The 28,000-nt window shown below is 40.7% G+C and overlaps 1 protein-coding gene across 1 annotated transcript; it reads right to left on the minus strand.

The window, feature by feature from the left end:
• LOC105089925 (uncharacterized) lies at window positions 1-23,438 on the minus strand. Its single transcript, XM_010981103.3, has 4 exons — window positions 23,302-23,438; window positions 16,593-21,476; window positions 13,217-13,321; window positions 1-1,631 (listed from the first exon to the last, which is right to left on the minus strand). The coding sequence occupies exons 2-4, from the start codon at window positions 16,686-16,688 to the stop codon at window positions 1,047-1,049; spliced, it is 786 nt and encodes a 261-aa protein (XP_010979405.2). The 5' UTR covers window positions 16,689-21,476; window positions 23,302-23,438; the 3' UTR covers window positions 1-1,046.
• Window positions 23,439-28,000: the final 4,562 nt, after the last annotated feature.

Consider the following 28,000-nt stretch of genomic DNA (forward strand, 5'->3'; position numbering starts at 1 on the left):
TTTAAGACATCACAGTTTTAATGCCAAACAACTGTTCTCTCAGGGATGATGATGCTTGTGATGGCTGTAGGATGCTTCTCTGGGAAATTTGCCAAGGGAACAGTTCATGACACAGGTCTGTGGAGGCAAATCCTCAGGTGCAGGTACTCTTCCAGAGGAATGCAGGAAACCTCAGTTGGCGAGGGGATCCCATAAACAAATGACCCTAACGGCTTATTTGGAGATGCACAGATAGGGAGAGGGTTCAATAATCGTAATTTTGAGTAAGAGTAATACAGCTTACAACTTCACCTGAGACCTAGCTGAGTTTAGCAGCTACCTCCACACAATTTCTCCAGGACGAGACCCGTTCAATGAGAGCTTGCAGGTCCCTTTACACATCAGTAGCATGACATACGTGGCAGGAATTCTGTCTACCACCTGCCATCTCAGGCTTTTTCTTCCCCATCTACAGAAGACCTTGTTTTACACTAAATTGGTGCAATTAATTTTTATGGTGTCTAATCACTTTCAGCAGTTAAGAGTGATGCTCTTTCTGCCTCGCGCGTTGGGAATTCTCCTTCCCAGCCCGCTGCAACCTCCACAGCCTGTGGGCTGAGGCCCAGCCGTCCTCTCCCCTCCTCTGTGGGAATGAGAACTCCAGCTCGGAGCTTCAGCACTAGGGAACACAGGCGCTCTTCCATTCCATCCATTTCCCTCCCCACGTTGTGACCTCCCTGTGACGAGCTGTCTGTGTCTGCGCCAAGCGGGCGCGTGGGCATCTGAGTCAAGCCATTCTATTTCTGAAGCTGTCTGCTGAGAGACGATTCAAGCAAGGCCATGGAGACGTTCTTCTGATAACAGTCCCAAACCGCCCGAGTTGCCAGCTCTTTCCAGCGCCAAGGGCTCGCGGCGCGTGTTTACCTAAGAGCGGAGAGGTGCGAGAGCTGCTCTTGTCCTGGTTGGAGCGTCGCTTCGGCGCCTCCAGGCTTCGGGCACTGGTTGTATTTATTTGTCCTGAAGTACCCAGGCCTTGTTAAGGCTGATTTTTTTCCCCCTCACTAGATTTAAAATAAATCCATCTGAAGGCCAACAAGGAAGAAAAAACGGAAGCAGAGAGGCGGGCTACCAACCGCTGGGCCTGCCGCGGGCCCAGGGCCCAGGCCCAGGCTGGGGCGCCCGGGGCCCGGCCGCACTGGGGCAGGAGCCCGGTGGGAGCCCTCCCGGGTCGAGGCGTGCGGGCCGGGTGGAGGCGAGGTTGTCAGAAGGCCCCAGGAGGCCTTGGCCAGGATGGAGCGAGGGTCCAATCGGCCCGTTACCCGCGAAGTGCATCTAGGCCCGAGGCCCGCTTCAGCCGCGCCCACCCTAGCGTCCGGGTCGGGTCCGCTGGAGAGGCTGGGAGTAGCGAGCCGCCGCCCGCCGCCTGCACTCCCTGCATCGCACAGCCTTGGGCAGATTGTGACTTCTGGGCATCGACACCTGGAACCCGTTAAAAGCGCCTCCTCCACACGCCCGGCCTCGGCCTCTCCCTCCACCCCCAGGCTCTCGGGTCCCAGGCGAGCTTTGAATGTATTAATTAAATAAAGCAGGCAGCCCTTGAATCGCGCCAATGCAGGGCGCTCCCGGGAGCGTGAAAGTCTCGGCCTCCGAATCTGCAAAAGAAAATGTGTGAAAAGAGAATTAGTGAAATTAGGTTAGACCAATAAAACGTGAGGGCTCCAACAGCCCCCTGCCCGCTCCCCCAGCCTGGGGCTAGAAGGGCTATCTGGTCTGATCTATTGTTTCCCGCCCTGGCAGGGGGTTCATTGTGTGATAAATAATTCCCCCTCCATTTTATTCTTTAAAAAAAATGGGTATTTGCATAATCACTGCTTTGATGTGGCCAGAAATCGGAGGCTTGGTCTCCCCAAGTCTGCTATTGGTAGTGAAGCAACAAAGCTCTATCCAGATCTTTCACTTTGCTGACAGTGTGTGGTGAAGATTGTCAGAAGCTAAGCTGAGGGCTCCTTTTTTTTTTTTTTTCTTTCTTTAAAGGATCCACTTTAATGATTAAACCTAAAGAATGTCCAAAAAAAAAAAAAAAATGAGGAGAGGGTGGAAGGCTAGGCTTCTCTCCCTCCTCCACCTCCCTCTGCCCTTCGGGGTTCATTGTTCTCGGCAGTTTCTTTTCCAAAGCTCTTGGGTGGGGGTGCTCCTCCCTTGGGGCCTCCTCACGTGGCTCGCAGTGGGCACCCCCAGGGGTCCGCCGACGCCAAGGAGGGGCGAGGCCTACAGGAGCTGTTCTCATCCCCCACCCGTTTTTCTTTTCCCAGTTTGGTTTATCCAATCTGGATGAGGGTCGTCTTACGGAGGACGCCTAATTGAGCTGCTCTTTGGTCCCCGACTGGAATCCGGGCGAGGGGGGAGGTCCCCTGGGAACGCAACTTGAGGGCAGTTTCAGATGGTCCCCGACCGGAGAGAGGAGCAAAGAAATTCAGTCATCCGAATAACAGATCGGGAAAGCCAGTGTGTCCGGAGCTATTATTTTCCTGCAAGGTGGCGTGAATCGGAGGATGGAGTGGGAAAGAATCCTGATGGTGTGTGCGCTACAATAAATGACTTTTTTTCCCCCTTCTCGGTGCCAGGGTCGCGGGAGGAGGGAAGGCGATGGGAGTGCTCCTGTTCTGTCTGCTTTCGTTCGCACCTGGCTTCTCTAGCCCCTCAAGCGCGAAGAGGGGAAAAATCAACTTGGATTATTGACTAGGAACATCATGTGAAAGGCCGGTGCTGCCTGAGCAAACGGACAGGTGCCAGCTCTGCCCTCCACCCTGGGTAGGTTTCACTTGTGGGAGAAAACGCTCAGCCTCACGGGACCAGAGCGCAGGAATCCAGGAGGGAGGTGGCGGGATGCAAACAGGAAAGGAGGAAGATCCGCGAAGTCCCTGTGCTACCAGGGTCCCATTCTCTGGCCCTCCTCCGAGTTCCCGCATCTTACTGAGCTGGACCCCAGGCCATTCTTCTGGTGTCCCACCAGCTTTGGATGCAGAGCTTCAGGGTTGTTTAGCTCATTATCAACTTTAAAAAAAAAACTTAATCTTTCCCTTTTTCTTTTCAAGGCTGTAACTGTATAAGCAATCAGTTTTATTCATATCAAATTTCTCACAAAAATCACACTTCTTATGAAACAAAAGGACTTGGGATCCAAGATTCTTCCCGATGGAACATACTTTTAATTTTGTTTCGATTTTGAGGGCCCTTTCGAGTCACATTACCTGGTAGATACTGTAGGTGTAAGAAATCAAGAGGCAAAAAGTTAGTTATTTCAAAGGACACATCTCCAAGAGAGGTTGTTGGGACTGTAGCTGGGCTTTCAAGGATTCAGTAAGTACATATCTTATTGAATTGTAGAACAGACTGTTCCACCAGTATTTTCCTTAATTTCTCCTTCCTTTCTAATGATTCTATCATCACCTTCGTTTCCTTTCACTCCAGGACCTGGAAGCATACCTGGAGACGTTAAACAATGGAGCAAAGAGCTGAAGACTTTCAGCTATCTTCATCTAGAAACAATTAAGTTAAAGTGCTGAAGTCTACGTTAAATGCAGACAGGAACCTACAAAATAAGCAGAGAAAACTGGGGGCTGGTTTCCATGGGAGCAGCTTGCAATAAAGCCTAATTCCTTGTGACAAAGAGGTCATCTTCCTTTTCAAATGTGTTTATGATCTCTTTGTGCATTGTGTTTTGGTATAAAAGCTTCTCTGCGCTGTCAGGGCTCCACAGGCAGCTCTATGACTCTCAAGGGGGTTTATTGCCTCCCTGGTATAAGAATAGCAGAAAGAAGCCAAACTAGTGCCACTGTGACAAAAGAGTAACCCCACGGGCTTGCTTTCTTTCTATAAGACATAAATCTTGCCATGCACTGAAATAATTAAAAAGTGAGGAATTCTGGAATAACTTTGATTTTGTGTTTTTTTCTACCTTTTACATATATTGAAACAGTTCATGTGAACATATACAAGAAGATTGATTCAATGTGAAGATATGATTTTCATTTTGCCTTATTTTCCAGATAATTTGGAAAAGAAATCAAATGAGGTAAAACCTTGAACATACCTTTGAAACTATGTGGAGGAAAGTCTAACCATAAACTTTAGATAAGTATTGTATTAATACATTAATACTTCTTTTATATTAGAGTGCCTAGGACATGATCAAAAATGTTTTTTGAATCAAGCCTATCTAAACTAAGAATATCTTCCTTAACTCTCAAAATTGCCATGGCAGCACCTTGGCATAGACAAAGAAAACACGATTTTGCTGATAGGGCAGTAAAGCAAATAAAAGTGTTGAGTTCAAATCCAGTGTTTCTCTTGAATTAGAAGGAAATGTTTCACTATATCTGCCACATGGGCACTGCATAGTAAAGCCTTGCCAGTAGAGCTTGTGGTGGCTTTGCAAAGAAAGTTTCTGTCATTTTCAGTAGACCTAGGAGAGGCCATCTGACATCTTCAGTCTGGGAAGTATCAGAAAGAGTGTAGCGAACACTGAGTCTTATTTTTCTGTAAGCAAATAATTTAAATAGGATTAAGTTCTATTTGGGCAAAACTGTTCTGCAATGTTAGACTGTTCTGCTCCCCTACACCAGGGAGAGTTGTGTAAACTTCCGAGAGTTTTCCCAGAGTAAAATCATTTCAAATCACAGAAGATGAAGCTGAACTGATGAAGGCACTGGCCAGAGGTACCCACTTCACCTTCACATTATTCTGAAACTCTCGGGTACTCACGTCTTTGATAACAACGTGTATAAGATAACAATGGTGATAATACATTACAAAGCAGGCTGGAGCAAATGCCTACATTGACAGCTACTGGTCATAGCTCTCCAGATGATTCCTAGTTCTGTATCTTTCCACTGAAAAGATACCGAAGTTCAATTTTCTTCAATGTCTCCCTTTTTCTACCCCAGCAAAGTAAGTGATGTTACAAGATCTTTTGCAAGGAACTAGGAGAGTTTTCATAAATGTTAGGCTTCTCAACTTTTTGGTATTCATGACACACTTTAGAATTTTGATAGCATATTTGAAGAGATTAGGAGTCTCCTACTAACATTAAACCAGATAGCTATGATTACACCACATGGTATCTTCACTGTGTCTCAGAGTCTGTAACAGTCACAACCTTCAGCCATCGCCCTTCAGCACTGCATCACTGTTTGAGAAGGACTATTTTTTGTCCTGAGAGTGGCTTATATACACTAGGCAATATTCCTTTATGTTCTAGGAAACAGAATTTCATTGGTACTATCTGTATCCTACTCTGGAACTCTTATTCAAAGCCTGTGATTTCATTTCATTCCATCAAGACAAGATTCTGCTGCTGGATAGGTTGGAGGACATTTCTAGTCTCCACCAGTATCTGATGTTCCAACCCGAAGGTGCAAGCTCAGGCCCCTTACAGTAGAGTGGGGCTCCATCTCTGGTCTCTATCTTCCTCTTCTCTTGAGATGGTGAGGCCAAAATAGCATAGCTGGTTGGGCTTCTGAGTGATTATGTGAAGAACAATGGTTGTTGTGAGTCAGTTCAACTCACAATGGATATTACTGAGGAAGAAAAACTTTGTGAGTTAAAAGCTACTAATATCTGATGATTATTGTTGCATATAACAGCCCACTTAGATTAATATGGACATATATTTATTTGAAGACTGTAAAACTTATTTGTAGCAAAACAAAAAGTCTGTAAAACATGGTGGGTCACCTCTGCATAGCTTGCAGATTCTGTTATAAAAGCCATTTTTATTTTTAATTTTTGTTGTGCAAGAAAGCTTTATGCCTCAAAGTCTATAGCCATCCCGAGTGATTTTTAAAAATCATCTTAACCATTTTTGAGTGTATTGTTCAGTAGTTTTAAGTATATACCACTATTCTTCTTTCTTTGTTTTTAAAGCAGTGTTGTTTGTCTCCATTTTTCTCTATTTTATTTTAATAAATTTTAATTTTTATTTCTCCATACTACTGATGTAGGAGTAAGCATGTATAAAGTTCTGTCACTGGCCACACCCAGCCTTTCTGCTGTCTTGTGGGAAATAATGATATGGAGCTGTAGTCTCTTTGTATAGTGCTATTGATTGACGGCAATTTTGCAGGAGGGCATCCACTATCTGGGTACCTGCCCTTCTTGAATGAAGAAGACATCTATTCTTGAGAGAGCCCTACATATAATTATGTGTTTGCCTCATTCTACCCAGGATGTGATTGAGGTGTTTCCATAGGTTCTGGAGGCTAGTTTGAAGAGTAGATTGATTCCTGGGACGCTATGGAAAAAACTCAGTGTGATAGTGTTTTTTGATCCTGTTGTACCCAAGCCTATAAGGGGACAGCGTAGTTAAATCACACATTTAACTGAAGTCCTATAATTAATTAATTCCTTAGAATATGTGATGACACTTTTCAATCTGGGGAGGCCAGAGCACTGGGTTGAGTCAAGAGGCTGAACTGATGAGAGTCCTTTTTGCTACTGATCTGCTGTGTGATCATGAGTAAGTCTCTCAGCCTGAGAAACCTAATAAGACTAGATATTTCCCAAGTCTCTTCTAGCTCTGATTTTCAAAGTTTTAATAAAATACAATAGGTTTGTTTTTAGAAACACTTCTGGATAAGCCCTAACGGTTTTATATTGATATGGATATTTTCAGAAGACATATCCTCAGAAGTGCTATGTAAATTTTCAAAAATAGATGGAGAAACCAAATTTCAAGTTGCCTTTTATAACTGCCTTTACCAGTGGAAACTGGAGGTGTGAGGAAGGCAACTGAAATATCCCTCAAGCTAGGCAAATATTTAACACTGATGTCTAAGACTTGCCAGTGCTTTAAATCCAATCTTGTTTTTTATTTACCACTTGCATTGAACAGAAGAAGCCAATCATTTTTGGGAGAAGAAAAGCAAAACTTTAGAAAAGATTCTCTCTTTCCAGCTGCCTCCAAGCAGGGGATGACTATTTCTTTTATTCAGAGACTTATATTTCTTCACCTGCCTCCTTTCTACCTCGTCTTTAAAGGTGTCTCTTGATTTTGGCATCATGGATCTACAAACACATCACACAAGTAATTTAAAATTGTTCTTCTTGGAGGGGAAACAGATTAAGTCTCAGCTCCCCATGAATAGCTCTGCTCTCTCCTTTTTAATAAAGAAGAGTTAGACTGGACCAGTGCCGATGGCATATTTACCTTCATGAGCTAAAAAAAAAAAAAAAAAAAAAAAGGAAAGAAAAGAAAAAAGTTAATTACTGCTCGGAGCAAGTTAGTCTGGCTGTCCTGAGCTGTCTTTTATTAGTTGTCCCCTTCATTAATTTCCCTTACTGGATTTGCTGCTAATAGCTGCCTGGTCCCAGTCAGCGCGAAGCCGCATCTGCGCCATTGAGCAGGAAAGTAGGAGCCTGGCCAAAGGGGGGTGGGGATGGCGTGGGGGAGACGCTATTTACAAATCAACTCTTATTAACATGATGGTCTGGTTTGCTGAAGAGGGGAGAGGGTGGGCCTCAGAGCAGAAAGTTGTAGAGTGGCAGAGAGGTGGTGAAAACTGAATGAACCAGCCCAAGAATAGCAGTTTGGAATTTTACTTCATTCCTTATGAACTAGTGTTCTTCTAGCTTCACCTCAGAATACTACTTATTTTTCAAAGGCTGGATGAAGCATACTCCTCTGCCACTGAAATTCATTAAAAGTTACAAAAATATGGATGTTTTAGTAAAGAGGTTTGATTTTCCCCTTACAATGCAGAGACTCGAGAGATCTGAGTCAACAAATGACCTTTTTCCCTTTATAAGTTGATAGACTTTTAGATATTCAGGTGGAGACAATGTATTGAATACATATATGATTCTTTTACTCTTGTCCAGTTATGTACATTACTTTGGAAAGGTCCAACCATTTTTATTTTTCTCACACTGATCACCAAAGAGTGTACTATTTTGCTAACTTATTTTGTTTACCTTGTTTTCCCTCACCAGAATGTAATCTCCAGTAGGATATGTGTCCCCTCGTGCTTTGATGTTGTCTCCAGCACTCCTAACAGTGCCTCCCACATAGTAAGAGTTCAATAAATATTTGTTGAGTTAATGCTGATGAATGAAGAAACTCTTCTATAGACAAAGAACAACTAGTTTTAAATTCCTATTTGTGTGCATACGGTTAAGACACATCTCAATCCCTGCCTTTTTTTTTTTTTTTTTTTTTTTTTGGTAAGAAGAAGAAAGTAGTATGTTAAAATGTTAACCTTTCCCCCAATCCTCATCATAGATGTGGTCATAAAAGGGTCTGCCTGAACAATCCATTAAAAATATATATACAATATTTCATTGTTTCAAGCTGTGCCTAGACTCTTCCACAGCTGGGAAGAGCATGCCGAAGAGCTGAGAAGAAGTGAGGTAGTTGGCAAGGTGGGAGTTAGGGAGTCAGGATATATTCTATATAAGCACAATTTTTGAACAGTTTAAGAGGCAATAGTGACATCTTTCTATATGTGTTGTAATATACTCAAGCTCCCATTCACATTGCTCTATCACAGTAAATAGAAAAGTTAAATTCAAACACTCACATGCCTGGGCTTGGGGATCAGTCAGCTTTGGTTTAAATCCCACTTCTAATGTTTATTAGCTTGTGGACTTAAGTACCTTTAATTTCCAAATAGAGTTAAATGAGCTAGTCCACGTAATGTTGGCATACAGGGAGTCCTAACAGATGGTCGCTAGTTTGTTATTTTTTTGAAAATGATGAGTGCCAAATGTGAAGCTGAGGCTAGTCACCAATTAGATCCTTTAAACCCTAACTTGCTTGATAAATTACGAACTGTAACCCATCTTCACTGATCAAGCCACTTTAATTGTTTTTACAAAAACTTGCCTGTCCTCCAAGCGTCAGGCAGCCTAAACAATAAGATGTTTGCCCAGGTTGTTTTTTCTGGAACTTGTAGTCAGCTGTGTCCAGTCTGAGCCAGTTTTGACTGGGCATGTGCGAGTGTCTGCTCTCGGTGACCTTTTGAGGTAAGAGGGCCAAAAACTCCACCCTGAATGTGCATGACTGCCATTTCCCTCCTACCAAGAAGCTTGTAATTGAGCTGCACCTGTTGTGTCTGCACAGACGGATGAGACTTCACCTTTTTCTTATCTTCAATCACGTTTCCCCACACTCCCTATGCCTCATCTTTATCCCATAAATATCCCAAGCCCCTCACCTTGGGGGAGGCGGATTTGAGACTTGTTCTCTTGTTTCCTCATTTGGCTGCCTTGTGAATAAACCTCTTCTCTGCTGCAAATCTACATGTCTCAGTGTTTGGCTTCCTGGCTATTGGGTAAATGGGCCTAGTTCAGTAACATATGTATGTGGTGGTATTTTAAGTATAAAAATTATACAGGATTTAGATTTTTAGTTATTTCAAAGATAACATGAGTCCCACAGATATAGAGAACAAACTAGTGGTTACCAGTAGGGAGAGGGGAGGGGGGAGGGACAGGAGAAGGGGAGGGGAGTGTAGGTACAGACTGTTAGGTATTTATAAAATAAGCTACAAGGATATATTGTAAAACACGGGGAATATAGCCAACATTTAATAATAACTATAAATGGAGTATAACCTTTAAAAATTGTGAATCACTATGTTGTACACCTGTAACATATAATATTGTACAGCAATTTACTTCAATAAAAAATAAAAGTATTAATTGAGAAAGGTTAAAAAAATGAGTTCTATTGAAGTGTCAAAGAAAAATACAGATTAGTAAAAATGTACAATAATTGTAACTACCATTGATTTTAGAATGACATTATTTATAGTTAATAACTATAATTAATATAATTCTTTGGAGAAGTGAAATAAAGTCCTTTTATAATACACCATGGAACAAGAGAAGAGTCTATGTGGTGTGGTTTTGGAGTTGTTGCAAAAATTAAAAAGCATATACCCACTGAACCCGAAACTCCGTATTTAAGAAGTTACCCTACAGAAACTTTTATTCTCTCTCTGCCTGCACACACACACACAAACAGACACTCAGATGTTTGTTATAGTGTTGCTTTAAAAAAACAATGGAACTGATTAAGTGTTCATCAGTGGGCACAGTTACATAAGTTACGGTGCTTTCACAGCGGGGAATACTACGCACTGCCCTAAGGGTGGAGTGTCGCTAAGCGAGCTGACTTGCTGGGGTGACCACAAGCTCATCTGCCACTACCGACACTGCTAATGTGGAAACACTGGTGGTTCCAGTGTCTCCAAACTTGGCTGATTCTCAGAATTGCTTAGTGTTATATTTATAAATTCCCAGCTCCTTTTCCAGACTTATGGGATGAGACTTGTTGAAGCTCGAGCCCAGAATCTGTATTTAAAAAAAAACTGGAATGATTCTGCAGCCAGCTTGGCATTAGCTCTGGGATGGGCACTTATGAACTGTGGCACAAGACAGTACAAACAAATATGAAGGATTATTTCTGGATGGCCTTGGTTAAAAAACACATATATAATCTGGGAGGGCTGTTTTGTGGGGCAGCTGTATTAATCATGGTAATGCTTCTTATTTACATTATTCCTGGTAAAGTCTACCTTGGACAAAATCTGGAAGAGGTAAATTGTCCACAATATCTTAGTAAATGAAAATACCAATCTGTAGAACATTATGTATGAATAATTCAATTTTAATAAAAATATCAACATCTTTTAAAATTTGTATCCATATGTTCATATGAGCATAGGAAAACACATGAAAGAATGAATGAGTACAAACCAAACAGTAATAGTAGACACTGGGAATGAGACTGGATTGGTGGGGTAAGGGAGGCCCCTTTCCTTTGTACCATATACAGTACAATAGAGTATGAAATTCTATGTTTGTATTACCCAGGTAATGAAAAAGAATCAATACAGACATCAAATATGATTGAGACAAGCCTTCTAAGGTTCTGTCAAGGTGTAGATTTGGTATGTGCCAGATTGGAGTATTGACTCCCTTCTTTAAACCAGGCCTCATTTCACTTTTACAATACATAAAGAGGCAGCAATTTCAGGACACCGAGAAACCTGGCGACCAGTCAAGGAGTAATCTCACTGCCTCTTTATTTCCTGCTTCTCAAATTCAGATCAATTCAATCAGTTTCAGCTCCATCCCTGGGAAATTTCTTCCTTTCCCATCTAAGCAAATCTAGACTCTCTAGTAGGATTTGCCCTTAACCTGGCATCTGCTTCAAAGTCACTTTAAAGCCCCTGCTGGGGCAAACAGGACTGGCAGTGAGAACCTCCAGTCCCAACCTCATTATCTCATTTGAGTCAGGGTGAATGGGAAATTAATTCTCTCTTCTTTGACCACAACATTAAATAAACAGAAAGAAGAGAAAGCTGGTATACGCTTGTGTGTGTGTGTGTGTGATTTTTGTTGTTGTTTTTTAGATTCCACATGTAAGTGAGATCATGGTGTCTTTCTCTGTCTGACATATTTTACTGAGCATAATAATGCCCTCAAGGTCAAACCACATTGCTGCAAATGGTAAGATCTCATTCTATTTTATGGCTGAATGATATCCCATTGTGTACATACATACTTTCTTTTTCCATTCCTTTATCTATAGGCACTTAGGTTGCTTCCCTATGTAGGCTATTGTAAATAATGCTGCAGTGAACTCTGGGGTTACATTCATCTTTTCAAGTTAGTGTTTTCAATTTCTTTGGATAAATACCCAAAAGTGGAATTGCTGGATTATATGGTAATTCTATTTTTAATTTTTAAAGGAACCTCTGTATTGTTAGTTTTTGTGAATGGAATCAGATAGGGGTCCAATTTCATTCTTTTGCGTGTACATATCTAATTTTCCTGGCACCATTTGTTGAAGAGGCAATCCTTTCCCCATTTGAGTGCTCTTGGTGCTCTTGTCAAAGATTAGTTGATGGAATTTCTGAGCTCTCTATTCTGTTCCATTGGTCTGTATGTTTGTTTCTGTGTTCTTGATTACTATAGTTATGCAAAATAGTTTGAAATCAGAAAGTGTAATGCTTCCCAGCTTCGTTCTTCTTTTCAAGATTGCTTTAGGTATTTGGGGTCTTTTGTGGTTCCATAAGAATTTTAGGGTTTTTTCCTATTCTGTGAACAAAACCATTGGAATTTTGATAGGGATTGCATTGAATCTGTAGATTACTTTGGGTAGTATGGTCATCTTAACAATATTTATTCTTCCAATTCATGAACATATGGTGCTTTTCTATTTATTTGTTTCTTTAATTTCTTTCAACAACATCTTACAGTTTCCCATGTATACATCTTTCACTTCCTTCATTAAGTTTATTCCTGTATATTTTATTGTTTTTGATGCTACTGTAAATGGGATTGCTTTCTTAATGTCTCTTTCAGATAGTTTACGTCTCTCTGTTGAAACTCTCAGTTTTGTTCACATTGTTTTACTGAATTTGTCACCTTGTCTATCTGTTTACTCACTGAGTTGTAGTCACTGAGTGACCTTAAAATAATCATTTTGAATTGTCAGGCAATTCATAGACTTCCGTTTCTTTGTGGTCAGCTACTAGCAAATTATTGTGTTTCTTTGGTAGTATCATGTTCCTGGAAGTTCTATTGCTGTTTTTACTTTTGAAGAAGTGGTCACCACTAACGTGCCTTCTCTCAAGCCTGCAAAGCCTGGCCAGGTGTTGAGAGTCTCCCATTTGTCTTCCCTAGGGAAGTGTTCTGAAATGCTCAAGTTTGTGAGCCTTCATCCTGTCTCACAGAATTAGACTGGCTTTCTATGCTTGCTTGCTTACTTGCTATCTGCAAAGATTCATTCTCACTGTCCACAGAAGCTGGCTATGCGAGGAGGAGGGTGGTTAGGCATTGGGAGCACTGGGGGTCCACATGGGGTCTGTTGGGGGTTTGCACTGAGGCATCAACAGTTTCTCATGGATGGGCTTTCTGACAGTCTGTGAATCAGTTAGTAGGTAGAACCACAGTGTTGTTAGTACCATCCCTTTGATAAATTCTGAGCCCTGGCTGCTATACTCTCAGCCTCTCCCAATCACTGAAGCTTGCAGATTATGTTAGTGATCGGGGTGAGGTGACGAAGATGTGGGTCTCTTGGGCAGAATCCTGCATGGCTGGGGAACCCAGACACAGACTCTCAAGATTTCAGTTTTTTCATTGAAAGAACTCATGGCTGTGGGGGTCTTTCCTGGCACTGAACCTTAGGAGAAGAGTGATGGGGGCAAAGTGAAACTGTTCCTCTTACCTTCTTAATGCATCTGTTCTTGGGTTCTTCTGCTCCAATGGCACACTGAGTTTCTCTGTGGGGCTCCTGGACTCTTATCCATGGATGACAGGAAAAATCAATGTACTATGGTGGGGAATGAAGGTAGAGAACCATTGGTCATCTTGCTGATGTCACTTCAATTATGTTTCTATGTAATAGTAAAGAACAATTGGAAATTGAAATAAGAAAATAATACTAAGTAAATAGCATCAAAATATAAACTACTTAGGAAAAATTTAATAAAATATGGGCAAAAAGTGCATGCTGAAAACTAGGAAGCATTTATGAGAAACATTAAAGAACACTTAAATAAATGGAGAGATGTATGGTACCCATGGATCAGAATTCTGAATTGATAAAATGTCACTTTTCCCCGACTGTGGTCACTCTGTAGATGCACAATGCATCCCCTGCTCCCTCCAAAATTTGGAGTCAAAACTGATGATGCCACGCATGCACCAAAAGGGTGTGAGAAGATTATTACTCACATTATAAGGCTTTCTGGGGAGAACAAGGCAACCTCCTGAGTAAGTGTAAAATGGCAGGAAAGACTAAGCGAAGGGTTTTAGGGTGTTTAGAGTGTGGGGCTGGTGTGAAAGTCCTTTCCATGAGCTGCAGTTTGCATTCTTTTAACCTCCTGCTGGTGCCAAAGGAGAGAGCACCTGGGCTTTCTGGTCTGCTCTTCCGGATGTGGGGCAGAGAGGTAAGGAAGAGCGGTGGGGCGTCAGAGCTGTCAATCATCAAACATCAAAAATGAAGGCAGACACTTTATTAGATTCTCAATTTGATCTATAGACTCAGTACTATCCCAATTAAAATCCCTCTTTATCCCTGATAATGATTTTTTTCCCTTAAATTCTACTTTAATTGATTTTAGTATCATGATGTACCCTAATCTCAGTAATGCTTATCTGCTCTGGCTGAAGGAGGAAACACACTCTTTAATTCACAAAACTTGAAAAATAGCCTTCTTAATGCATTTTAAAATGCTGGGTTTCTGAGCCAAGAACAATAAATCGCTTATTTCTAAAATAATTCAGAGCTTCATTTGAAGCATATTATGTAATAAAACATATAACGAGGGTTAGCAACATTTATTGATCACCTTAAAAGTTAGATTACTGACACAGTTTGGTCACCTCATAGTAGAAAACTCCTAGAGATAGTATCTTATCACCAGGACCCAAGAACAGACGGTGAAGAGTTTCTCCAGAGTTGTATGATTGGTAGATATACAAATTAAGATAAAAAGCTACACTAATACAACCCTGGGAACTATTATTTTTTCAGTTTTAATTCATGTATCAAAATAATTTAATTTTCTTAATTAAATAAGCACTAAAATCAAAATCATGAAAAGAGGGGACAACGTCCCTAAGCGATAAAGCACTCAAGCATTTTCACTTTTTTACCCAGACAAAAAAGCTCCAAAAACAAATAACAAACAAATAAACAAAGAAAACCTGTCCACCCAGGAGGTAATCCATTTTCCACACTCATTATCATTCAGATGAGTCTTTTGTAAGACAAAGATGTCGGCATAGCTTTTTTCAGTGTCTGAGAACGCCTTTCTTATTTGGATTGTACAAATAAAGAGGACCCTCTGGATCTAATTAAGAGATTTTTCACCTGCCATCATTCATTCATTCAGTTCATAAACATTTATGGAACACGTGCAATGTGCATGGTGCAATGTTAAATACTGTATTACACCAGGAGTTATGCCACAATGGGTCAATCATAAAACTACACTCTTAATTAATCTTGTGATTTTTAATGATTTAATTCTTTCATTCAACAAGGCCTTATTAACGACCAAGTGCAAGGCTAGGCATTGGGGCTGACAAAATGAACTCAACAATCTCTGCTTTCACGTGCTCATAATCTAATGGGGGAGGCAGATACATAAACAAGTAATTACTGTACAATTGAGGTCCCACCATAAAGGTCTGTGATGGTGTAATGGAGCCTCTGTGTGTGTGTGTGTGTATGTGCAAGTGTGTGTTTGTGTGCATGTGTAACCAGAGGGGAGTAGGAGAGTCAGAGAAAGTCTTCCTGAGGCGGCGACACTTGAGCTGAGTCTTGAAGGACAAATAAGTTTCCCAAGGGAGGGGAGGCTATTGCAGGCACAGAGAAGAGCCTGGGGAAACAGTTGTGGGAGGGCATGTCATATCTGGTGAATTGAAGTCAGGAGAGGCTGGGCGGATGTGGGACTACCTGGAGATGAGGTTGGAGACAGATGGAAAGAGAGGATGATGTTCAGTACTATTTAGACTGAGCCGTATGAACCTGCGAATGTTAGACTATTTTGACTTAAAAAATAGTAATTTGATATGGTTTAAATATATTTCCAGGTGACATGATAATGATGAATAAGCATTAGTAAATAACTCCATGAATGGAATCTATTATTTTTGTTGTTGTTTTTGTTATTTGCATTTCCCACTTTGCACCTTGGTTAGAAACGACTTCTCCTTCAAACTGAGACTATTCCCTGGGTCTAGGGGAGGGACTGAGGGTATGTGCAGTTAAGTGGTCTTGGCCACCAAGGTTACTGAGAGTGGGTCTGGGAAAATGAATTCTACAGGACTGCAAAGGGGAAAGAGTTTAGATAATAACCATGATAAAATCCCATCCTTAACTGAACACCAAAATGTGCCAGGCACTGTGCTAAGTCCTTCACATGTGTTACCTCCAATCCTCACAACACCTCAAGGTGTGTCTTTTTACACCCATTTTACATGTGGGAACTTAAGGCTCTGAGAGGCTAGGTGCCACTCTTCTAGTAAGTGGCAGAGCCAGGGCACATTCCTGTGATTTCATCCCACTCTTCCCTTCAAGAGGGCTGATGAGAGTGACTGCAGGTGGAATTGGAAGAGACCTGACCACCTGCTGATGTTTAAAAGTCATTTCTCAGAAGAGGGAAAGCTGGAGAATGGGTGTAGCCTTATGAATTAGTTCAGTGCCAGAAGTTCTCTCTTTTTAATTTTAATATTACCTACCCCTTAGAGGGGTTAGGAAGGGAGAAAGAGGAGAGGGTGCAGGAGATGGGGCCAGGGTCTATAAGAAGCAGCTTGGTAATATGGGAAGAAAACTGAGGGCAGGGCACTCTTTCCTCTCCAACCTCCCTGGCAAGCAACCAGCTGGCTCTATAATTTAACTCTCTTCACCCTGGCCAGAAAAAAACACATTCTGCTTAGTGGAAGTCCTTCCTGACAACCGCTACATAGAAGGGGGGAAAACTATGTGGACATTAAATGAAGAAAACATTTTCCTTGATTTGTTCTCCTAAAAATGTTTCTAGAAAGGAATCTGTAATCAAGAAAATGACAACATCAAAGTTTGAAACACTTACTGAGGGAGTGCTCTTAGCTGGGAACCGAGACGACGTTTTCTTCACTTTGCGATGGTGGTCCAGTTGAGATGCTGCAGTTCTCCACGGCCTTGTCATCGTGAAGCCACCCAGCACACTCACACACAGTGGGAACAATGCCCCAGGAGCCCATGTGGTCCACAAGCACAGCGTCTCATCTATTATCCAAGTGGCCTATTCTAGAAAACATCTTTCGGGTGTGTTTTTTCATTTGTTTCTTCTGTCCCACATGCTGAGAGTGATGACAAGGGTCATTTCTAGTTAATGTTGTGGACAGTGCACTCAAAGTGACCTTTCCAACTGAGAGGCAGTCATTCACAGTCTGGATTTTTAAACTGTTTTCTCAAAAAACAAAAAAAGGGTCTATTTCCTAAAAGGTCATACTTCTGAATTTAGACTTAGGGACCTGTGGCTCTCTGAGTTTTAGCTCTTTTCATAAGAAACATGATGTTAGCATTTGAAAGAGAGAATAACTCTAGGGTTATTTTGCAGGGGCAAAGGGGAAGCCATTTTCAGCAGAGTGGAATATATAACTAGTCTTTCCAATGGGAAACACCGCAATAAATACACAAACCGCTTGGCAGGGTCTCTTCTGTCTTCTAGCAAATTGCATGAGTCAGCTGTACCAAACTATAAAATGCTTCCTGAAAACAGTATTTTCCTGATAATTGGACTGATTTTTAAAATTTATAAAAAGTTAACTTTCCTCAAGTATCTTTTTTAGTTCACCATTTTAGCATTTGAGATACACTCTGGTTGGTAGAAGTTCTGAGAAAGGCATTTTTGGCATATATTCAAAAACCACCAAAGAAGTACACCAAATGGCCAAGCACTGAGTGCATCTTGATCTGCCTTGTAATTTAGTTTTTAAGTTATTGATGGCAAAATCTGGCATTTCTTGACATCCGGGGCAATTTGGGGCTGTCTATCTCCCACTCATCAGTTACTATGTCAGCCACTGAAAAATAACAACAATGTGTTATTGGCCTTTATAGGATGGATCTTAAACAACAGCCTTCTTTTTGGACTGCTTGCATTTTCCACCTCCCCTCCAATAACCAGGAGTTGAATATAATAAAAGATGATACTTAACAACAAAGAGTTTTAGAGATGCCAAGTTTAATTTGCCGTTATATGTGATTATGTTGTCTCAAGAAGTCTAGGAATAATTTTCGTTTGTTGAGTGTGTGTCCTTGCTCAGCTCAGACAGGGCAGAGGCCTTGCTGCCGGGATGGAGGGACAAGAGGAGGAAGGAGGGGAGGACCTCGGGTCTCTTTGCAGTAGGTTGTCAAGGTCATGATGAATTATGGAGCTTACACCAATATCCAGCTCAATCTCAGGTCATCTTCCTTGGTGCTTGTCTGAAAGTCCTAGGACTTGGATATTTTAAATTGCCATTGTCAAGACAATTTATGGCTTTGAGTCTTTGCACAAGGCATGTTTCAAAGGCTAGTGGGCTCCGTTGCACTTAACCTTTATCTACACCATTGAAGGATCTTGCTAACTCATCTGGGGTGGGGCAAAGAGGATGGCCACAGAGATGGATGCCTGTGTGCTAGTCTGTCCTGGCCTGGCTCCTACACAAACATGCCCCAAAGGCTGGGGAAGGATACAGCTGGCCAGAGGCTCCCGTCCTTCATATACCATCCTCTCTGATGCAGGTGGCTCAGTGACTGCTGCCCAGCCCAAGGGAACGCTGCACATGATCCAGGTGCTCAGCCCAGACAGAATGTTCTCTATTGAAAACACGTTGGGAATACCGCCCTTCAAAGCCAGTCGCTGTGGGTCCTTCTGTTATTTGGAAAAGACCATGTCAAATGTCTAACAAAAGTGTTTAAATAGTCCCTCTCCTTTTTGGTGATTTGTGTAGGAAAAGAAGGTCAAATCTGGTGTTTGTCCCTGGCAGAGAAAACTTACATATTCCAGTGCTGTCATTTATTCTTAGAGAATATGTACAGAACATATAGCTGGCTATAGACAAGAAATGTTTAAAAATGTAGTTAGAAGTTACAAAAGAGAGCATTCTTCAATTTGAAATCCCTTTGACTAGAAAAATAGCCTTTAAGGAAGGACTTGTCGTGGCAAAATATGGGCAAAATGTAAACAAAGAAGACATTTCTAACAATGGTGTTGTTTAAAATTCATGAGAACCTAAGGGAAAACATAATTCTGTCTTTAAACTGTGTTATTTTTAGTGTAAGATCTAAATGGAAAAACACAAATTAAACTTTAAGATTATTTTAAGTTAAAAAAATTAATTAGAAAGCAATGAATTTTTCTTATGTTAATTTTAATTAATGCACTTAATCTAAAATTAAACAGTTTGATACTTACTTTTGTTTTCTTTTTGAAAATTACTTAAAAAAATAACAGTTACAAATTCAATTATTTAAGAAATACTTTTTTTCTGTAATATGATAAATATTTGCTTCAGTTTGGTAAATTAAGGGCTGCAATCCCAGCCTTCCATTGTGAACTCATTTCTGTATGGAGGTTCATTTAAAATTTTATTACGGTGTAGATCACACAATGGAATAACGGTGTTAATAACTTGATACTGTAGCTGCAGGATTTGCAACCTACTCTTATGAAGTTAACTGCCTCAGGGCCAGCGGCTGCTCATTCATTTCACCATATTTAAATCAATTGCTAAGGCAGTCAGACAATACATTGTGTGTCCATCTCTGGTAATAAAATTGGGACCTCAAACAGCAGACGCTTGTACAAAGATTTAACAGCTCCCTCTTTTGGGATGGAGTCTTCTTTGTACCATCTTTTTCAGGAAGGTGCATAGATGTAAAGTAACATTCATTTTCTGTCCTGTTAAATTCTCTGTTTTACCGCCGTATAGTTGAGACCAACTTTTTCAGCTTCTGTAAATCTCCCACTTACTGCTTGAGGGGAATTCTTTTGTCTGGGCAGTGGAACAAGATAACTGACTTAATCTTCCTAGTAACACGTGAGTCGCCATGTATCATTTTAATCTGCAAAACACTAGGGCTGAGTAGTGTCACATGCTGATTTTACTTTTCTATGAGAAAGTGACTCCCTGGTTCAATGATGGATTGCTTGTTCTCTTTAAACAACAGTCAAGATGGTGAATGCCCTGAGGTGATAGACAGGGTGTGCGATGGGAACAGGGGCCAATCTGATGGCCCGGTTCAAGTTCACCTGACAAAGCTGGAGCAGTCTGCAAGCAGCATTCGAGAAAGGATTATTCACACTGGCATTATGGTTTTGAATGCATTTTTCTCCTTGTGCAGCTGCAAAGCTCCCGTACACTGAAGGTTTAGGCACCATAATAAAGAGATTTATTTTTTTTTCTCTCAATTTCTCTTGCGTCTTACACTTTATACCTCGTTCCTACAGAACTGTTCAGGCAAAGGGCATCTGCATATGCAAACTGCACAGAGCAAGCATCATCTTCAAAACAATGGCAGTGTTGAAAGACAGTAACAAAAGCCTGACATTTCTGATGTCTGAAGGGACAGAAATTAAGTCTCCTCCGTTGAACTCAACTCCTGAAACTTAGCCTTTTACAATCCTGTCATTTCACAACTCTACACACAAAAGATTAAAGTAAAAATTAACTATTTAGTTCAAATTAGAAAAACAATGATGGAGTTTTTCTAAAAATTGCTTGAAAATTTCCTAGTATCAATTTTGCTGTGAGAAATTAAAGAATAGGGGGAAGAAATTAGAAAAATGTAAGCACAACAAAGCAAAATAATTTTCCTTAAAAATATAGAGATGGGACTGACGGGAACTGCATCTATCTTTATGTCCTTCCAACTTTCCATCTGTCCATCCACTTATCTACCACACCCCACCTTATTGCAGAATAGTTTTCTGAAGGCTGGAGAGCTCAGACATTCCTTACTTCTGTAATTAAGACATAATTTATTATTGCTTCTTGCCTTACATAGCAAGAGGTAGTTAGCTAATAAGTACTTATTGAGCATATAAAATGCATAAAATTACCATTGATATCTCATTCACTTACTCACTTATTCAAACTAAAATGAACTGACTACCAACTGCTAAGCAGACACTACACTAAGCAAGTGTGGGGGAGGTGGGGGAGTGCAAGGGGCACAAGACCGAGTTCAGGCCAGTGAGACAGACAGAGTCACCTCCAAGATGGCCTCTAATGACCCTGACTCTTGATATTCATGCCCTTTTGATCTCCTCCCACTCGGTCCCAGGGTTGGTCTGTGTGACTAACAGAAGCAGTGGTGTGTCACTTCTGAAGCCAGGTTCAGAAGACACTGTGACTTCTACGTCTCTCGTCCTTGGGTTCTTCATCTGGTTGAAGCTAGCCACAGTGCTGTCATACGGACAGGCCCACCTGGGGAAGAACTGAGGCCTCTGTCCGACAGCCATCAAAGATGAGGCCTCCTGCCCACAGCCGCGTGAGAAAGCTTGGAAGCAGACCCTCCAGTCCTTGTTAAGCTTTCAGTTGACGGCATCGCACTGACTTTCCGGCAGCAACCTCAAGAGAGATTCTGAGTCAGCACTACCCAGCAAAGTCACTCCCCAGTTTCTGATCTCTAGTAACTTCAAGATGATAGATAAATGTTCCCAGCCTCTAAGTTTTGGGGTAATTTGTCACACGGCAATACATAAATAATACAGCAGATAATTGTGATTCACCTCTAGGGTAGATAATACGACACAAGAGTATCTTAGCCTCCATGATGTCCACACAGGGATAGCTGCTCAGTCACCTGAGGAGACAAAGGAAGGGTAACTTACCTAGGCTGTGGAGGAGAGAATGAGAAGGAAGGACACCAGCGAGGATTTTCTGAAGAAGGTGTTGGTTGAGGTGAGTCTTCAAGGATGAGAAGACACAGGAGGTAACTGTTCCTGTAGGTAAAAGAGATGCAGGAAAACACTCACCAAGAGACAAAGCATCTTTGTTCCAGGGTGGGAGGAGGCAGAGTGGACTGCAAACCAACACTATGAGCAGTTCCGAGTTCCTAGAGAGTCTGTTACAAGACTGGGAGTAGTGATGGGCAAAAGGAGAAAGCCCTGTGTGCTCACCCAATAATGTGGACTTTCTATTGGAAAAGAGAATCATTTGAATTCCTTATTCAATACTATTTTTTGGTATAAGTAATACATGCTTATTGCAAGAAACTTGGAAAATATAGATGATAAAGAAGAAAATAAAATTCACTACCACAAATTCACTAGCCAGAGAAGAATGCAATGAACATTTTTATATATTATACACATATTACCTTTTCTATTTACATGTACATATATACTGAAATTGTGATCAATACTATAAATGCTATTTTATAGACTGCTTTTTTACTTTAAATTTTATAATTTAAATTAAGCATTTTAATTATAACTAAATATTTTTGAAAGTATACAATTTAAATGGATGAATAGTTAGCCACATAGATGAATTATAATATATAAAACTATTTCTGTGCTGTTGAAAAATTATTTCATTTTTTACTATCATAAGTAAAGTTATGAAAGACATGCTTGCATATAAACATTTGTTCACATTTCTAATTATTTCCTCACTAGAGATTTGTAGAAGAAGAATTACTGGGTCCAAGAATGAACATTACATATTGTCAAGTTCCTTTCCATAAGAGGTGTCATAATTGACATTCCCTTCATCAGTTATAAGAGAGTTTCTTCCAACCTTTCCAGAATTAAGTATTATCTTTTAACATATGTGCAATTTGATGAGTGAAAATATTTCCTTTTTTGTGTGAATTCACTATTCACATCCTTTGTTTATTTTTTCCCTCCTTGTTTGTTAGTGTTTCATGGTAGGATTTCAAGCAAGTTAAGGATATTATAAAATTTGTGTTTAAGAAAGATCGCTAGTGGGGGGAGGAGATAGCTCAAATGGTAAAAAGTGCATGCTTAGCACGCATGAGGTCCTGGGTTCAATCCCTAGTACTTCTTCTAAAAAATAAATAAGTCTAATTACCTTCCCCACATTAAAAAAAAATTAAAAAAACAAACAAAAAAGAAAGATCACTAGTGTCTTAAAGGAAGATGTAGGGCAACACTGGAGTCAGATATCATGCAGACCTCAGATAAGGTTCTGGTCATAGGGACAGAGAAAGAAAGAAATTCAAGAAGAGCTAGACTGAAGGACTCAACAGAGAATTTCCTCACATTATTACCTACGTACCTACTCGTGCCCATGCGCACTGCACTCAGGACTCTGCCATCTCACCTGTTACCATGGATGAATTCTCCGTGCTTTCCCTCCATCTACTTTCCCTCCATCTGTATCCTGGATTCCATCCCTCTCACCTACTCAAAGGCACTGCATCAACAATTCTCCACACTGTTTCCCCTATATCATCATTTCTTCAATCTCTTCTGTTACTCTCTCATCAATATGCTGTCATTTCTCCCACTTATAAAAAAATTCTGTATCTCTCTTGATTTCAATTCTTCCAACTACCCACCATGTAGTTTTTATTTTTCCTATTACAGCAAAATGCACAGAGTATTCTAAACACTCTGCCTCCCATTCTTTTCCTCACTCCTCTTTTAAACCCTTTTGTGTAAATACATGCAAAGGTAACCCTCAATGGATCACACCCTTGTGTAATTCCCTCCCCTTGAAAGTGGATTTAAGTTTTAAGTGGCTTTTATTCATTAGAATAGACTCTGAGTTAGGTTATGTTACATAAAACTCCCTCTTAACCTGCTGGAATGGAGAGGATGGTCTCCTGCGGGTCTTCAAGAGGCTCAGCTAAGGAGAGGGGCAGAGAGGGGCCGTAAGATGGTTCCCACAGCAAGAAGCAGCAGGTGGCCTCCAGGAGCAGTGAGTGGACCTCAGCCTGCAAAAAAAAAAAAGAGGAACTCAACCCTAGAAGTGTTAAGGAGATGAATTTTACAACAACCTAGTGAGCTTGGCAGTGCAGCCTTCCCTTGCCAAGCCTCCAGAGGAGAATGCGGTCTGGCCAACACCTTGATTCCAGGCCAGGGAGACACTGAGCAGAGGACCAACTAAGCTGCACTCAGACTTCTGACCCAGGGAAAGTGTGACAGGATAATGCATGTCTCTCTGAGCTGCTAGGCCTGTAGCAACTAGTTAGGTAGCAACAGAAAACGAATACACGTTTCCATTCAAGCCCTCACCCCAGTACTCAGCTACATTTGCAGGGAACTCACACTGCTAACCTCAGCAGTGCAATTCACGGCCCTCATCCTACCTGTCAGCATTTGACGCAAGGGATCATGCCCTCCTTGATTTGCTTTCCTCACTTGACTGAGAGGGTTTCCTCTCCTTCACTCTCCTGTTCTCCTAGAATCCCCACCAGTGATGCTAGACCTTCTTCCTTCCTCCTAATCTCGTGTTCTCTTTTATATTTTCTATCCCTTTATCTTTCTGCTGCATTTTGGTTAATTTCTTCACATTTCCCTTCCATTTTAATAACCCTTTCTTGAACTATGCCTAATCAGCTGTTTAACCTTTCTATTAAATTATAAATATCAGTGACTATTTTTCATTATTGAGAAAGTCTGCTTGGCTCTTTTTAAACCCAGCTGGACTTTTTTTTTTTTTTTTTTGTATTTATACAAAGTTTTAAAGTATTTAAAGAACTAATACTGGATATTTATTGTTACTTTTATATAAAATATTAATGTATAATTAATTTTATAATTATATAAAAGTAAATGTGTAACAACATTAAGGGGAATGACAACCAACAATTTCTGGGCAGTGATTGCCTCTTGGATGGAGGAGGAGGTAGGGGTCAGGGAAGGATCTATTGAAGGATTCAACAGTAGTATTACATTTAATTTCTTAAGCCAGATCTATGTGTGTTGGTGTAAATACATAACAATTTTAAAAGATTTTAAAAATGTTATTTTTCTGGAAATTCCTCTCAATAGTTCTATTTCTGCCTTTTATAATACAGAGATATGCATTGTTTCAAAACCTTTATTCCTTTCAAATTCCTGGCTTTGTTAGTCTCATCTCACTTAGCAAGTAGCCTAGCCTTTTGACTTCACAGAGAAAAGTGTGCTCTGACATACAGTCTCTAATAACTTCTTTTTCTATTACCTCCAATTTCCAGTTTCTTCACCCATTGTTACTTTTTAAGTAGAGATATCCATATTTCTTTGTAATGTGTCACCAAAAACCATATGTAACAAAGTATGTAAACATCCTGACCTTTTTTTTTTTCTTTCTGATTTCATCTTCTACAAGAAGGGTTGACAAACATTTTTTGTAAGGGGCCATATAGGAAATATTCTTGACTTTGTGGGACATACAGTCTCGGACACAACGGTTCAGCTGTGCCATTGTAATACAAAATCAGCCAAAGACAGTACCTAAATGAATGACCGTGGCTGTGCTGCAGTGAAACTTTATTTACAAAAACAGACGGCAGCAGGATTTGACCCACAGGCCATAGTTTGCTGGGCCCTATTCTACAACATCCCAAAGGTCACTCTGTCTGTTAACGGCTCTTTGTGCTGCCAGCAATCTCTTTTCACTGTCCTCAGTCCCTCACCCAATACATAATTCTATTTCTTCTTGGTTTTTCTGCAGGATTTTACATTGTGGAACACTCCTTATATTCATTTCTGATTTGTTTGATATAAATCTTGGTTTTCATCTAGGATTTTTCTTGGCATTTTTTCCTTTATATGACCTTACATTTAAAAATTTTTTTATGGAGATTTAAAAGTATATACAAAAGAGGAAAGACTAAGTATAATGGATCCCTATGTACCCACCTCCAAACTTCAACACTATCAAGAAAGAGCCAAGCTTCTTTCACTTCTTCCTCCACTTTTTTTGATTTTAGTATTTTTTAAAGACATCACTTTGTTAGTTTTATCTAACACTCAGTACACATTAAAAATCCCTAATTGTCCCCCAAATGTTATTTTATTATTGATTTATAGCCCCACTTTTACTGATGATTGAGGTGTAGGTAGCATTGTCTTGATTCCTCTAACATAAAGTTCGCCATCAACTATTCTCCTAATAGTTTCAGCAGCTATCAGTGATTTTTACCTAGGGCCATTAATTCATCCAAGGATACAATATGATAATTTCCTAATTCTATCATTCCTTCTATGTTTACTAACTAGAATTCTTCTATAATAGTCTATAGGGTAAAAACAAAACAGAACAAAAACCTCTTCATGTTCCCCTTTTATTCATATACACTACTACCACACTCACATTTCTGACTCCAGATGTGTCATTTTTTCCCACACCAACCAATTCTCTGACACCAGCTGGATGTCCGATAATTCAACTCAGTTCTGACACTACCTGCAGTTAGTATCGGATCCCACAGATTAGGGGCCCAGTCTCACAAGCCTGCCTTTACTGCAGATGCCAATTCCAAGTCCCAAGTTGTTACCTGTACTTCAGACTGAATGGCTACAAATTAGCATTCCCATGACCCACTTCTAGGGCTACATACTATTCTAGATTGGCTCACAGAACTGAGGGAAACACTTATGTATCTCAGTTTATTATAAGAGGATTTGATGAAGGCTAATAGATGAACATTCAGATAGAAGAGATGCACAGGGCAAGGGATAGGGCAGTGGAGGGGAAGAAGTGCTGACACAGAGCTTCCATGCCCTCTTTTGGAGGATGACCCTCCCGTACCTCCATGTGTTCAGCAACCTAGACGTTCTCCGAGCTTTGTACTTATGGGATTTTTATGGAGGCTTCATCATGTAGGCATTCTCAATCATTAACTCAATCTCCAGCCCCTCTTCCCTTCCCAGAGGATGGGGAGTGGGGGTAAAATTTCCAAGCTTCTAATCATGGCTTGGTTTTTCTGGTGATCAGTCCTCATTCTGAAGCTCTCCAGGAGCTCACCAAGAGTCATCTCATTAGAACAAGACACACTCCTATCACCAGAAAATTCCAAGGGATTTAGGAGCTCTCTGCCAGGAACCAGGGGCAGATATATATATATATATACACACACTCCCCCCCCACAAATGTTGGACGGGGTTTGGGTAGTGAGCAAATTTGCTTGTTCTCTTTCTCAAATGGAAAATTTTAACTGCTTCACTATTAATTATAATTTTGCTGCTTAAAAAAGTTAAAATATCCTTTATCAGATTCAGAGAGTTTTCTTTTATGCCTAGTTTGCAAAGAGCTTTTTTAACCATAAGTTGATTTTCAATGTTATTAAATGATTTTTCTACATCTTTGAGATTATAATACAATTTTCCTCCTTTATTTTGTTAATAGGATGAATTTTTAAAATTTCTTTAATAAACTTTAGTTTGGGTTCCTCAAGAAGCAAATGCCAAGAAAAGAACAGACATATACATCTATGGGGAGAAATGCCTGTCAAGGGTAAATGGGAGGGAACAGCAGTATGCAGGGAGACCATGATGGAAGTCAGACACTGTGAACACAGAGGCAAACAGAGGAGGACTGGGCAGGAAGAGTCTCAGCACAGACTATCGCAGAGTTCCAAGAAGTTCTGGTCAGCCCAGTGGGAAGATTTTGTGCACAGTCACCTGTTAGAAGTATTTTTTAAAAATTTTTTTGTGAGGGAGAGGTAATTAGGTTTATTTATTTTATTATTTCTTAGTGGAGGTACCAGGGATTGAACCTAGGACCTCGTGCATGCCAAGCAGGCACTCTACCACTGAGCTATACCCTGCCCCCTCTATTAGAGGTATTTTGAGCCTGCATCCTTGCCTTACTGAGTCATTAGCTGAGCACCCCGGGGGAGCATGACTTTGCTGTGAACACAGTGGTGGACCCAGAGAGGTGCAAGCTGGGGGTGTCAGTTAACTATACTCCCAATAGCAGGAGATCTGAATGGTTCTCCCGTGCTCCGTTTGCAGCTGTGAACAGACATGAGCAGTGACCTCAAACTGAGAAAGTTATAACTATCTAGAATTCAGAACCTTCATGTATGTAGGTCTGAGTCACACCACTAGGTAAGGCACTGACACTTGCTGAGGTGATAGTTAAGGGTAAGGGAAATTTAGAATGAATAGTGGAGGAGAGAGAGTGTGTGTATCAGTTGTAGCCCCAAAGACTAACTGCAGTATAGGAATAGCTCACCAGTCTCCTTTTTGTAAACTTCTTTCAGCGAGATCGTGGAGGAGCTGCTCCCAAACCCATGTGAAGCAGCAGATCTGTGTTGTGCAAGGGCGGACTGTGGTGGCCATCAAAATACACCATTCTTCCCTCATACTTCTCACAACTGTAAATGCACTAGAAGAAAATATGGGAGGATTAATAATAAAGACACCCAGAGTAGGGAAGGTCTACGTACAACATACAACCTAGAAGTCATAAAAGACTGATGAATTCAACCAAATAAAACAAATTCTGCATGGGAAAAAGTTTCACACAAAGGCAAAGGTCAAAAGACAAAAAAAAAACACTGGAA

The sequence above is a fragment of the Camelus dromedarius genome, chromosome 1, assembly GCF_036321535.1.
Source record: "Camelus dromedarius isolate mCamDro1 chromosome 1, mCamDro1.pat, whole genome shotgun sequence".
NCBI lineage: Eukaryota > Metazoa > Chordata > Mammalia > Artiodactyla > Camelidae > Camelus > Camelus dromedarius.